The sequence below is a fragment of the Arachis duranensis genome, chromosome 1 (genome assembly GCF_000817695.3).
Source record: "Arachis duranensis cultivar V14167 chromosome 1, aradu.V14167.gnm2.J7QH, whole genome shotgun sequence".
Lineage (NCBI taxonomy): Eukaryota > Viridiplantae > Streptophyta > Magnoliopsida > Fabales > Fabaceae > Arachis > Arachis duranensis.
The window spans coordinates 96,435,431-96,449,790 of NC_029772.3; the positions used below are offsets into that span (position 1 = coordinate 96,435,431).

The 14,360-nt window shown below is 35.6% G+C and overlaps 2 protein-coding genes across 2 annotated transcripts; one reads left to right on the top strand and one right to left on the bottom strand.

Moving 5' to 3' along the window:
* Window positions 1–1,175: 1,175 nt before the first annotated feature.
* LOC107465067 (uncharacterized) lies at window positions 1,176–3,960 on the top strand. Its single transcript, XM_016084053.1, has 5 exons — window positions 1,176–2,087; window positions 2,216–2,313; window positions 2,347–2,807; window positions 2,911–3,353; window positions 3,559–3,960. The coding sequence occupies exons 1-5, from the start codon at window positions 1,176–1,178 to the stop codon at window positions 3,958–3,960; spliced, it is 2,316 nt and encodes a 771-aa protein (XP_015939539.1).
* A 3,753-nt stretch (window positions 3,961–7,713) lies between these two features.
* On the bottom strand, window positions 7,714–10,280 carry LOC107464820 (endo-1,3;1,4-beta-D-glucanase). Its single transcript, XM_016083787.3, has 7 exons — window positions 10,024–10,280; window positions 9,545–9,566; window positions 8,948–9,074; window positions 8,554–8,644; window positions 8,360–8,449; window positions 8,173–8,273; window positions 7,714–8,084 (listed from the first exon to the last, which is right to left on the bottom strand). Exons 1-7 carry the CDS (start codon window positions 10,169–10,171, stop codon window positions 7,944–7,946), a joined length of 720 nt encoding a protein of 239 aa, XP_015939273.1. The 5' UTR covers window positions 10,172–10,280; the 3' UTR covers window positions 7,714–7,943.
* Between the last annotated feature and the right edge of the window lie 4,080 nt (window positions 10,281–14,360).

Here is a 14,360-nt window from a genome sequence, read left to right on the forward strand (position 1 = left end):
TTGAGTGAGAGAATTACAGAAAACCCTAACCCAAACGATCAAACTCCTGCGTCTCTATTTCTCCCTCCAAAACATACAACACGTAGAAGAGCAAAAGGCCAGGGGTGATCGCTGGTGGCAGAGGCTGAGAAGAAGCTTCGTTGGCTGAGGAGAAGCTTCGTCTGAGGTCGTGGCCGCTGTCTTCGTCACAAGGTAAGATTGTTATGCTTAGCTAGGAATGCAATGTGTTTGCATGTTTACAGAGTAAGAAAGAAAGTGAAAAAGGGGTGTATTGTGTGCTCTGTAGGATTAGGGGGAGGGATTGTGTTCGGGAAATGTAGTGTCTTCCATATGTTGTGGTGTTTCCTTTTTTAATCCTAGTTCTGCACTGGTCAATTTCAGATGGTTGACGTGTTTGTGGTTCCGGTCTTTCATCATGGAGGGAACTTCGTAAGAGGAGTTGGTGGAAAAATGGTTTATCAGAATGGAAAGGAGGAGAGGTTCCCTGAGATGGACCTAGACTTTGTGAATTTCGGAGACCTAGTGACACTATTTAAGGGTTTGGGCTACCAGTCATACAAGGTAGTATACTGGTATGATCCATCGAGCACTGAATTTGAATCCGGGATGAACATATTGACTGGGGATGTCGTGATCAATGCAATGCGAGAGAATCTAATGAAGCACCCAGGGCAAGGTGAGTTCCATATATACTTTGATCATCCTGTCGACGAGCCAGAGGTTGTTCAGGATGCTGCCCAGGACAGAGACACTGCAGGGGAGGTGGATGAAACTGCAGAGGAAGTGAATTCTTCCTCTTCATCTGATGACGGGTACGAGAGCACAGAGGACATCTTGTACAAACCTCCACCGACTGGAATTGAGAGTGACAGCAGTGAGAGTGACAGCAGTGGTGGGGTCACTGCTGGGAAGAGGAAAAGATGTGTGAAGGGTAAGAAGAATGTAGTTACTCCTAAGAAGAAGGTAAATACTCCTAGGAAGAAGGTAGTTACACCAAGGAAGCAAGGGAAGAAGAAAAGACAATTTCGCACAAGGGTTAATGAAAGAGGGGAAGGGAGTGGGAATGGGACTGATGCACGTGGTGAAGCAGGGGATCAAGGACCTGATGTCCAGCCGGATTATGCAGTCGGGGTGGGTTTTATGTCAGTGAGCTCCCAACGGAGGTGGAGGAGATAATGTTTGAGTATGAGTCTGAAGACTTACATACTCCCATATCATCTGATGATGAAGGCAGAGGTGAAAAGTTTCCAGAGTTTAATGATGAGTATGCTCATGGTGAGGGCAGGTTTGAGCTAGGAACTAGGTTTGCCACTGTAGACAGGTTCAAGGAGGTAGTTAAGGATTGTTTCATCGCTGAGGGTCGGGAAGTGAAATGGATAAAAAATGACAAAGAGAGAGTGAGAGTGGGGTATGGGGATAAGGAGTGCCCTTACTTGGTTCACTTGTCATACAACAAAAGTCTGCAGTGTTATCAAGTGAAGACCTACCATCCAGAACACACTTGTGCGAGGGATTTGGGCAGCAACGCTGCTGATCAACACTGGCTAAGTAAGAAGATTGAAAAGCAGATGTCCACCCAACCACACATGAATACAAAGGAGGCTACTGATTTTCTTAAGGAGGACTTTGCCCTTTGTCCCCATCCTAAAATGGTTTATAGAGCAGTGAAGGAGGCTAGGGAGAAGATCCAAGGAAATGAAAAGGAACAATACAAGAGATCCAGGGATTATTGTGAGGAAATACTGAGGAGCAATCCAGGCTCATCAACCAGGCTTGAGCTCATGCCAATTCCAGATGGTCCCCCTGTTTTTTATAAACTATACATTTGCCTAGAGGCCTGCAAACAAGGTTTCAAAGATGGTTGTCGTCCCCTGTTGCATTTGGATGGGTGCTTTCTGAAGACATATTACAGTGGTTGGCTTCTAGCAGCAGTTGCTCAGGATGCAAACAACCAATTCTATGTTGTTGCCTATGGAGTGGTCAGGGCTGAGACTAAGGAAGCCTGGAAGTGGTTCCTGACCAATCTGCAAGGGGACATAGGAGACGATGCTAACCATGGCTGGAACTTCATTTCAGACCAACAGAAGGTAACTCCAGTTTATGGTTATTATCATTGCTCTGCATTTGGTTTAGATCATTTATAATTTGTTGATGATATTCATTGCTACCTACTTGGTTAATTTCATTGCTGTGTGGTTGATTATGTTGTGGCCAGGGTTTGCTGCCTGCGTTGAAGGAGGTCATGCCTCATGCTAAGCTCCGCAATTGCGTTATGCATATGTGGAAAAACTTCATCAATCGTTACAAGGATCTGTACATTTGACAAGTTGTGTGGGAGTGTGCCAGGTGCACGACTGTTGCTGAGTTCAAGGAATGCATGGAGAAGTTGAAGACAGTTAACAAGGGTGCCTGGGAGTACCTCAGCAAATTTGAACCTGAGACATGGGTGAAGGCTTACTTCTCCCATGGGTCAAAAGTGGATAACCTCACAAACAATATGTGTGAGGCTTTTAATGCAAAAATAGTAAGCTATCGCTGCAAGCCTATCCTAACCATGTGTGAAGAAATCAGATGCTATCTCATGAGGCGGATGGTGAATCATAAACGGATCTTGGAGAATCACTCAGGGAGGCTAGCACCAGTTCAGGAAAAGAGGATGGAGAAGCTGTTAAACCTAAGCACCAAGTGGACGGCTAAATGGGTTGGTGATAATGAACGAAAGAGGTTTGAGGTTTCTCGGAAAGGAACTAAGGTGGATGTGGACCTCATTAGGCACAGTTGCTCATGCAATCGATGGCAACTGACTGGTAACTCCTATACAGTACTTGGTCCAGTTTCATTGCTATGTTGATATGAATTTCCTTTACTGTTACTTTAGTTATATTACTCACATTCGCTGCATTACCTTAGGCATGCCCTACTTACATGCATTTGCTGCCATAAGGAAGAGACATGACACACCTCAGGACTATGTTCACCCTTGGCTATGCATGGAGTCCATTAGGAGGACATATGCACACTGTATTAAGCCTGTTCCAAGTCCAGAATTTTGGGTTGGAACTGAGTTCTCGAAGCCAGACCCACCTATTATCAAAAGGCCAATTGGACGGCCAAAGGTTCATAATAGGCAAAAGGATCCGGTTGAGCCACTCATGCAAGAAGGAAAACTGAAAAGGTCATTCGTTGTATCCTGCAGCAAGTGTGGTGAGAAGGGTCACAACTACAAAACATGTAAAGGAGCCCCTTCCAACCCAAACTGGAAGCCGAAGACAAGGCGCCCTAGCAAGAAATCAGCTACTGCCTCTCAGGCACTGATTATGCTTCCACTATCACAATCTGCTCCAGGTTCAGAGGTAAGAACCCTATAGTGATTACTCTGTCTTAGTATTAGTACTACTAAGGTTAGGGATTAATCTATCTTAGTATAGAAATAGTTAAGGACTACCATGTCTGATTACTGATATGCCTAGGGACTATTCTGTATTAGTATTGCTAAGCTTAGGGACTAATCTGTCTTCCTAATACTACTCTGTTCACATCTTACATGCATATTTGCAGGATGCATCTAGCAGCCAACCAGTCAGCTCCCCAAACCCCACTGTTGTGGAATCACCTGCCACAAGCAATCCACCTATGCCACAAGCTCCAACAAGGGTGACAAGATCCACACTTATCATTTCACCTCCAGGGCCAACAACTACTCAAACCAGGCCACCAGCCCCAACTATAGGCCGCCCATTTAAACCTCCAGCGAAAGACAATGACACATCTCGCCCACAACAGTCCAGGTTCATACCAAAGCAGAAGATCTTCAGGCCGCCGGCTCCAGTCGCTGCATCCACAATCAACACTACTACACAACAGCCAACTCCACCAACCATCCCATCTGCAGCTCCAAATCAAAAAGCTCGACCCCAAAGTTTGCCAAATTCTCCAAAAACAAAGGACTCGAAAGAATGAAGACTACTGTCATTAGGTGCTTTTTGTGATAACTTTTTGTCTATGTAATGGTTGTTGACAAGTTGTACAAACAATTTAGGTTTCTGTCCCATACTTTTTGAACACCATTTGTGGGTCAGATAAACATGGATGTTAACTAAACAACTTTTTTGGATGACTAATGCAATGGTATGTTATGTATTAGGGAATCAATTTTAATTTCCTCCACATCTTACATAACAAGTATAGGGCAATACAATCATCAATCATATAAATAACACTGAATTCACCTATAATTGCTACAACAATATTACACACTTTTTGATTCATTTGTCAACTCTTACAACTTAGAACAACAAAAATCAACACAATGACAATGACACAGATACACCATCTTATTGGCTTTCTTTTCATCTCTAGAGCTAATATCCTCTTCTCCAAGCAACTTATCCTCATTTCCATGTCTTGCTGCATGTGATAATCTTCTACATCTACAGATTCCTTCTCTCCCATATACTTTGTTGCTGTCAATCCAAGTCCAGCAACGTGCTCATCAAGCCACACACAAAATTTGCAATATGGTTGTCTTGCCTGCAGCAAATCAACCCACATAATTCAAACCCTAAAAATTAGTAACCCTAACAAATCTTCAACCAAACGTGCATCACATTTCGTTTTCATACCTTGTAAAAGGGACAGCCCAGAAACAATCTATCCGGATTGCTTCGGGTTTTCGACATGAAAAGGACTGCGTTTTCTCCACAGAAGCACTTTGGTGAGACGCCATGTTTGTTGTCTTTCTCCTTAGGACGCGAGCTCGAGGCCACCGGACCTCCCCCTCTTCTCCAGCTGGATGATACCCCTTCAGATGCCATGGAAGGAGGAATTTTCTTTCTGCCACAACTCCCCACTACACCCACTGCGCCGTTACTGTGCAAACCAGGGGTGAGGGAAGACGAATTTCAAAGATTAGGGGAGGAGACGAAACGGCGTCGTTTTCGTCTCCAGAGACTTATATGTCCTATAACTTTTTGCCCCAATGCCACGTGGCCTCCGTTACGTGCCACCTCAGCGCCAACTGTGCCACCTCAGCCTTTTCCGTTGAGTGGAAACGGAGTAAATCAATGGAGGGACACAAATGTCCACGTTTTTCAACGGTTAGGGGCTTTAATGTATTTTCCATTGCTTGAGGACGAAAATGTTCGCAAAAAAAAGGTCAGGGACGAAAATGTCCTTTACTCAAAAAATTATATTTTTATTCATCATAATGATAATATTATATAAAGAAAAAATATAAAGAGATAATAAATTTAGTGTATAATGTGTACAATAAGAGCAAAAAAGAAATTAAGACAGATGATAATTAATTTCATTAATTTTTAATAATTTTTCATTTTGAATTAAGAAAATAAGAATTTGCAACAGCAGCAGTTACGTATACCGCAAACCTCCCCTCTTCGCATGTGATTTAACTTCTTCAGGTATTTCACCCCCAAATCACTCTTCCTACTCCCGTCATCGTGGTGGGATCGTCATCAAATAACCATTTGCGTAGTTATTAAAATAATCATCAAGTTATCTAGTGAAATGATCATCGTTAATTGTATATACTTAAACTGAATCGAACAAAATAACTATCCAATTAAAAATTAAAATAACCATCTACATACTTAGTAAATTGAACATCCAGCACATTTGCGAGGTAGATAGAGTCAACGACAACAAGATTGTGAAAGAGAACAGAATTAAATCAGAGGTGTTAAAGAAGAGAGAAAACAAATTCTTAGCATAAACATCTAGTTACAAGTAAAACCAAATTCATCAATTAAACATATTCAACAACTAATCTTTGGTAGCAGGTCGACAACGGCTGGCGGTGGGTGCTGTTGCAGTAAAATGGCCGAGCTCTTCAGCATCCACGAGTGCGGCGATCTACGATGCTAGGGTGGCGGAGGCAGAATGCGACCACCAGGCTGGGTACCAGCGTGGGAGAGAGCGGCGAGCCAGGCACTAGAAACGTGCAACCGGAACGACAATGGCTTGCCTTCACGTGACGGGAAGGAGGCGTCCGTCTGAGCTGTTGGCTGCCGGCGATGGAGACACACGCACGCAAGAGAGACGGATGGACTGGAGTTGAAGCTGAACACCATGAGGGTTGGATGGTTAGCGAAGGAGGACGGGGTGGTTGCCGCCTTGGGAGGAAGAAAGATTTAGGGGTGAAAACGGTTTGTAATTAGGGTTTGGATGGTTGTTTTTGTGAAAAAACTGAATGGAAATTTTTGGATTTAGGGTGATTTGTGAAGTGGTTTTATTCCTATTGGGCTAAATAACCAGCCAATTGTATACGGATTGTTAAAATTTCTCATTGTCTTTCTAGCAGAATTCTTGTGTAAAAAAGATATAGAATCTGTGCATCATTTATTTTTTAGCTGTGAGTTTACGTGATAGGTGTGATGCGCTTGTTTGACGCTGATAGAGTTTGGACTATTTCAGGAATTGTCAAAGGACTTTTTGAGAGTTGGATTGGAGTGTCTGGTTGTAACTCTGAGCAAAAGAAGTAGTTAATAGGATTTTTTGCAGTTATTTAGAACATTTAGTTAGAACAAAATAGTAGAATATTCGAGAACTCAAAGACATGTGTTAATGGAATTAAGAATACGTCGTTTTTTAATTATAAAAAATGATATAATATTAATCCGTTTGGTTATTGATAGCAATACTAGATATAACAATATATTTTTAGTTTTTATTTTATTGTATTGAACTTTTTTTAATAAAAAAATCACACTTTGTAAAAACAAATAATAAAGAAAAAGAGAATTCATTCTCCACGATTGTGCTACTTTTATTATACCAGATCTGGATTTGGATTTGGATTTGATATTGCTGACACTATTCAGGCGGCTTTTTTCTTTTATCCTTGCTGTATTGGCTGCTTAATAAAATATCAAAATCAAATTGTTTTCGTTACTTAGTCAGTCGTTAGGTGAGCTTGTGGAGTTGCAGGTTCCACGCTCCATTCATTCATTCATTCATTTTTTTTATTTCCAAAAATAATCATAAGGTTGATAGTTTTTTTAAATAAAAATTGCTATCGCATAATATACATATAGATTACAAGAAGTTTAAAATATGTACGATAAGTATAATTAAGTTAACAAATTATAAAAAAAAATTTAAGTAATAATTTATCATATCCTCTTGTAACACATTAATTAAACTCTTAATAATATCTGCTCCTTAAACATACTATAAAGAGAAAATACTCAATTTAATCATCAAGTTACACTCGACCCTCAATTTAGTTCTTAAAATTTCAATTGCCTCAATTTAATTTCTAAACTTTTCAATTGACTCTGTGATGAAAATCACCTCATGGAGTAACATGATTAAAATTTGAAAAATTTAGGAATTAAATTGAGGTAATTGAAACTTTAAAAACTAAATTGAGACTTAAGTATATTAAAGACCAAACTGAGTATTTTCTCTATTATAAATAAATGGAGATTTATAACAACAGATAATTAATGAATAAAGATCGAATCTCGCATGTCAACGAGTTATAGCTCAAATGGCATAATCTCCCCGTACTCACCTAATATTGTGTATTCTACTTATCATCGAGAAGATCAATATGACATTAATTATTTTTATTAATTTTCGTATAAAATGTGTATATTATATGATTATGTCCATATTAATTATTAGAAAATCCTTACAACACCGGAAGTAAACTATGTAATCATATTCATGCACTAACTATTGAGCACTTCCTTTCGGTTGAAAACCATTATGTATAAACATAAACATGGAGAAATAGTTCAAGTTACTATAAAGAAACAAGGAACAATCATAGTAGTGTTAAACATCAAAACATATATATGCCTTGATATCTTAAACCACGGAGAGCAGCATCATATCATAAGTTTAATAACGATAGATGAACGTAATATTCATGTCCAACAAGCAATGAAACATAAGTGATATATTCTTGACACAATTTCTCACTTGAGATGTTTAGGAAACCAGTCCAAAACAAAGTGATGAGCCTCCTCAGCATCCTTCACTGCTTTTGAATCTTGAGGGTCATACCTCACAGTCCAACCATGTGCCACCTTTGGAACTACCTTAACGTAACTGTCAACCTGCACCAAACCAATAAAATCAGTTTCATCAATCATCACATGTCTCACCGGTTGACAACAAATTGAAGGAAAGGAAATCATATCTGACCCGAGGTTTAGCCTTCAGGACTTGTTCAAACTTCTTTATAAGTTCTGGAGGGGAAACTTGATCTATTTCAGCTCCAAGAATGCCAATTGGAATATCAACAGCTGAAAAGGTATCAAGGCCAATGATTAAGTGAAAGAGTTAGAATTGAGAAGAATCTGTCTGCCATTACAATATTGGAAATACATACCACTGATATCTTCAACAGTGACAAATGTTGGATGTAACAGCACAGCAACTTGGATAAGTTTAGGTTTTGCAAGTTCAACCACAACCTTAGCTGAGAGAAAGAAGAGAACATATAGTGTGAGTTCAGTGTTAACTTAGCTGTGTTGATAGCTTTAAATCCAACCACCAATAAGGATCATAATAAGAGGCACTCACCACCCCAACAAAAACCAACTGCACCAATAGCAGAGATACCTTTACTTTTTAAGGCTTCAACAACGGGTTTTGCATCTCCAAAACCTTTATCCTAATAAATAATAGAATAACTAAGCATCAAAGGTGTCACAACTTGGGTATATATAGCCGATCTGAGATACTTAGCATTAAGATTATAAACCAGCCATAACAGTGGTACTATGGCAAGCCAATTTCAAGTTATAATAAGATTAAGTAACTAAGTAATAGTGTAATACTCAGTCACATATCCTCCAAAATCAGAGTTATCTAAGTTCAAATTTGAATTAAATGATGATACTAATAATACACACTTTTCTTCAATAAAGAAAGTTATGAACAAAGAAATAATGTCAAATCATTAAAAAGAACTAACCGTTCCATGATCTTTTAGCCACTCTCCTATAGGTCTGTTAGGATTCTGAGGATCATAGGGTTCACCATAAAAGAAGTCCGGAACAACCACATAGTAACCAGAAGCCGCAATCTTGTCTGCAAGCTTCCTAAACAACAAAAGATGAACAATGTTATTTAGGACAGGAACAAATTGAGATGGAAACAGAGATAATTGACAATAAGAGCAGATTGAATCAGATTAGCCTCCTGCTTCTATTGGTGGTATAATTTATCAAACCCTTCATAAATTTTAAGTGAAAGGATAAACAACCACTACCACTGTACCAAAAACCAATTGAGTATATAATGTATGAAGAATATTACAATCTAACATAACATGTACAGCATATCTTTCACAAACCATGAATCTATGCTATTATGCTAATATGTCCATTTTTGTTTTAAAAGGACAAGTAGTGTGAATATCAATCAACATAGTATCCTTCCTTATGATCTACATGGTATATTACATTGAATTTGTCAAAGCAAATCCATAAACAATAATTTAATTTCTTGAATCATTCTATTAAAAGTTAGTAAATTAGCTTCATAAAACAAACATGAGAAGTGGCCATACCTTAGATTTGGTGCTTCATACCCTGAAAGAGAAATGAAACATGCGAAGTGAGTGTAGAATTTATACATAAAATGTTTAACACCTGCAATAAATTTATGCTACATAGCCTGAAAGACAGAAAGGTTTATTAACGTATTATGCTGTGAACTCAATGTCACAATGAGAAACCTCAGACCGAAATATTTCTTCAGAACTTTCAAATCGAAAAGTTTATAAAGAACTAATGAGTGACTTGGGCAATCCTGCATAGTCAAACCCTTAAAGAAACTGATTTTTAAACTAAATTCCACAAATTTTAAACTAATTAGTTACACATATTCATAATGATTTGAAGACAAGCATATGATGAAATCCAACCACACCCAAAAAGTCAACGCACTAAAAAAGGCATAGATGGCAACCAAAGTCAAAAGGTTATGATCAATAAAAGAAGAGCAAAAGATGGAAAGTGAAAGGATGTGATGGTAGGAAGCACGAACCAAAAACATCGGAGATGAGAAGAACGGCGAGGTTGGAGTGAGAAGAGCCGGTGAGATAGGAATCAAGACCAGCAAACTTTTCAACATGGCCTATTCCTGCATTTGGGTTCAGGGTAGGAGGGTTTGAGCAGCACTCTGCACCTGCCATTGTTTTTGGAGGGGGTTTTCTGGTTCTGAATTCTAATATCTACTTATTTATAGAAGGTGAAATTTTTGGTGCTTACAAAATTTTTTACTGATTACCTAAAAATATACTTGTTTATTTTTTAAATTCTCGTAAATGTTTAGCAGCTTAAGAGAGACCTTTATAAAAATAAAAATAAAAGGGAGGAGGTAGGATCTGTCTAGTTTGAACCGAAAAGGTGGAAGGGGTAACTGGGTGAGTTTGTGAATGAAAAAGACAAAAAGAATACACGTGGTTGCCTTAGCACTTACATCCAACGTAACACACTTGTTAAAAACAAAAGATTAAACTGAAAAAAAAATGTGTATTATTAAATATATTTAAGTTGTTTGAAATCAATCAATTTATAATTATAAAGATGCCTAACAAGAGATACGTGTTTCTTATGTAATTACAATTATGTCCTACATATCTATTGTTATTTACAATTTGTACCTTTTTTATATTTTTTTTTAAGTTTTAACCCATTTGAAGCTAAAAAGGTGAGGGAACTACTTATTTCTAGAACTCTCTCTTGCAATATTTTAAACTGTCGTAAGGTCTTTTTTTTATCTACTGAATCGAAGACAAAGGTGGCTTCAGCAATCCCCAAATCACTCTTTCGAGTTCAAATGTATTTTATGGAAAAATATTTTTTTTAGTTTTATAGAAAATATTTTATTTATATTATAAAAAAATAATAAATAAATGTATTGATATATCAATGGTTGATTTTATAGGATATTTTGTTAATTATTTAATTTTGACTTCACTGTGGAACTAAATTTATGTTAAATGAAACTTTTTTGAATTCAAATAGAACACTTTAAATCTTAAGGACCAAAACAAAATTACGCCCAAACCTAGGGGACCAATTTAGTACTTTACCCTTTATTTATTTATTATTATTATTATTTGCAGGTTTTATAAGATGAATTGAATTGTTCATAATGTAATATCAGACTAGGATTTGTTTGCTTTAATGGATAAGGAAATAAATGAAATTATTGAACTTGAGTGAAATAGTGTTGTTCAAATTCAAACAATGAAATGGAAAAAAATCATTTAAAATGACTAGCTCTATTCAAACGATGAAATGGGACAAAATCATTTAAAATGACTAGCTCCTATAGAATTTGAAACACAGCGTTGATTTGCTATTTTTCTGTTTCTGTAATTCTTTTTTTCTGCCTCTTTTTTTTTTTTTTGTATGTTCTCACTATTTTTCTTATCTTCTCTTTTAGTATTTTGATAAACGCCAAATTAAATTTTGCCAATACTATTTTAAACTTAAGTTCAATTTCTAATTGGTTTCGTTGAGATGATTATTACTTCTCATACTTGAATTTCATACGTTTTGTATTGTTTTGTGATACATTCCATTATCACAAATTCACAATTACCAATACAAATTCACTTTCATTGTTGAAGGAGACTCTTTTTACAAATTTTTCAGCTTATTTTACGAAATGGGAGAATATGAGTTAAGGACTGACAAGAAAAAATTGTGAATAAGTTAATGATGAGAGAGGGAAGAAGAAAGGGATTGTGCTTTCTGTTATAAGTGAAAATTCCTCCAAAAGTATATGAAATATTTGCATAAAGAGAATTGGTTAAATACCCTTTTGAAAAATTGTCCTAACTTAATTTTGTATTTTTGTTTGCCAAATTTTTTAAAATAATAATTCCAAAGATATTTCAGGTTCATAATGATGATGAGCTAAGGGCATTGTTCATGCTGCTCTCAAACTCAAGCAATGGTACACTCATTTTATCAATATCCATTTTTCATTTATCTCTAATTTTTATAAATTCGGTTTCAATTCTTATTTTTATGATGTTGGATACCTTCAAAGTTCGCAGCTTATTCCTTCTTGCATTTTGCTCACCAACTGTTTGCAATTTTGTTTCTTTGTCAGTGTGTTCAGAACTTTAGATAGTGAAGGAGACATGGAAGGTTCAAGTGGGAGACATGCAAGGCACTGTACCTTTACATTTGGGTTCTCGGGACAACATTCTTTCCTCATGTAAGTTTGAAGTTAAATATTTTAAAATGATCAAAGTATTTGGTGGTTTGACCTGAGTTTAAAATTTTGCTATGAATTATATCACTTTTTTTAATTCTTTTCTTATTTTGATTAATAATTTGTTTTCAATGTTTTAGCTTTATATGTCAGATAAAAAATTTATTTAATTTATTTATTTGTTTTTTTTTAACTTAAGATATTTTTCTAATTTTCATTTTTCTTAGTTCTTTTGTATGTGGAGTCTCCATCCTTTTGCAGTATGATGATAATTCTCCCCTTTTTAGTTATTTGAGTAACATTATGATGAATTTATGATAATTTGGTCTTTGAAATTTCTGTATAGATTCTATAGTGTAGTATGTTGGTTAAAGTCGATTACCTGCTAGAAGAGAATGCAAGATTCAAGAGACTGCAACAACAAACATGCATCTACATTTATATGTCTATGTAAACATACATGCATATATTAGATTGTTACTCATTTAGATCAAGTTTTTGTTCTTCGCATTTTAATTACAAGTGATTTTGTTTGTTTATGTTTGCTTTAATAGTCATACTACTATCTCTTTTGCGAATCACTTTTTAGAAAATGTTTTACTAAAGTGATGTTGCAATTGTGTCATCATTGTTGCAGTTTTGTGAACTCGTGTAAATCAACAAAAAAAGAAGAGTACCCTGTACCAAAAATTTATGGCACCATTTTGAATATGTATCTAGATTCTTAGTCAACGTGCCATTTATTAACGTTGCAATGCAATTGATGATTGAAAAAAAAAAACAGAAAAAATAAGATCATATTTTAGTTAATCCGTAAGCTCAAGAAATGTAATATAGGAATGTAAGAAAAGTTTTGTGCAGGGTAATGCTGTTTGTTTGTTTTAACTATTATTAAAAATCAAATGAAATGTTGTGGTATTTTTTCTTTTTCTTCTTTCATTGTTTTTAAGGTGTTCATTTTATTTGGCCAAAGAAAGATGGTTTCTTTGTCAACTAACTAATTCAATTTTCATGCTTAAAGTTTCTCTTTTTATATAGATGATGCGATTTGCTGTTTTATTGTTGTGATTGGTTCCATCAATACCAATAATGAAATGTTTTATTCTTTTGATTAGTTCCTCAATACCAATAATGAAAATTTGTATGTTTTATGCCTTATTTATAGTGTTATCTTGCACAAGTGTTTGCTTTTCAATATCAGCATCCTATCATCACAGATATTAAAATTTGGGTATGTTCCCCTTATTTAGTGCAAAAATATTCACTTATATTTTGGAGTATCTATGATCTTCTTGAGGTTGTACAAAATGACAAAATATATGACAATGAATGAAATGAAGTAAATTAAGCATTTTAGAAATTTCAAGAATAACTATTAGATATCACATGATGAATATACCATTTTAGGAGAAAAAAAATTATGGGAGAATGTCAATGTGTGTTTGATACAGTGTTTCAATATGTCCAAATAATTTTAAAATATAATAAAGAAAACCCAATCACCCAAATGCTTTCTAATTAACTTAAATTTAACTCAAAAGTTTGGAACTTTTCTCTAAACAAGTGTCTATGTTGAATCAATATATTAATTTTAGCACTAAATGCATGTTCTAACTAGCTATATATCTTAGTATATTAATGTCTTAAATTTGTGGATGAGCTCTGATTTTTTAATGAAAAATTGCTCTCAACTTTTGTTGTTCAAATCTTGATTTCAAAAAGGAAAATCATGTTCAAATTGCGTACTTTAATTTTTATAACTGAGAATATGAATATGAAATACAGTTAAATTTGAAAGCAACTTAGTGATAAATATGGTGAAATATATTGTGTTTTTAACTATTTAATATTGAGTTATATGTGCTCCAAATAGTATACAATTGTATTTGAAGTTGATAAATGGTAAAATATACCATGGCTTTTCTTTCTTCTCTTTAAAGTTGAATTTTTCTAAAAAAAAAAGAGTAAACTACCATTTGTACTCACAAAAGTTGAAAACGCTGATATATCTACCCATAGAAAAAGGAAATTATCATTTGTACTTATGAAAAATAATTTTTACAAGCAAAATTATCCAAACCCTAAAAAATTACCTAAAATCCCTAAATTACCCTCACCACCACACCACCTCCTTTACCAAATCACCTTTT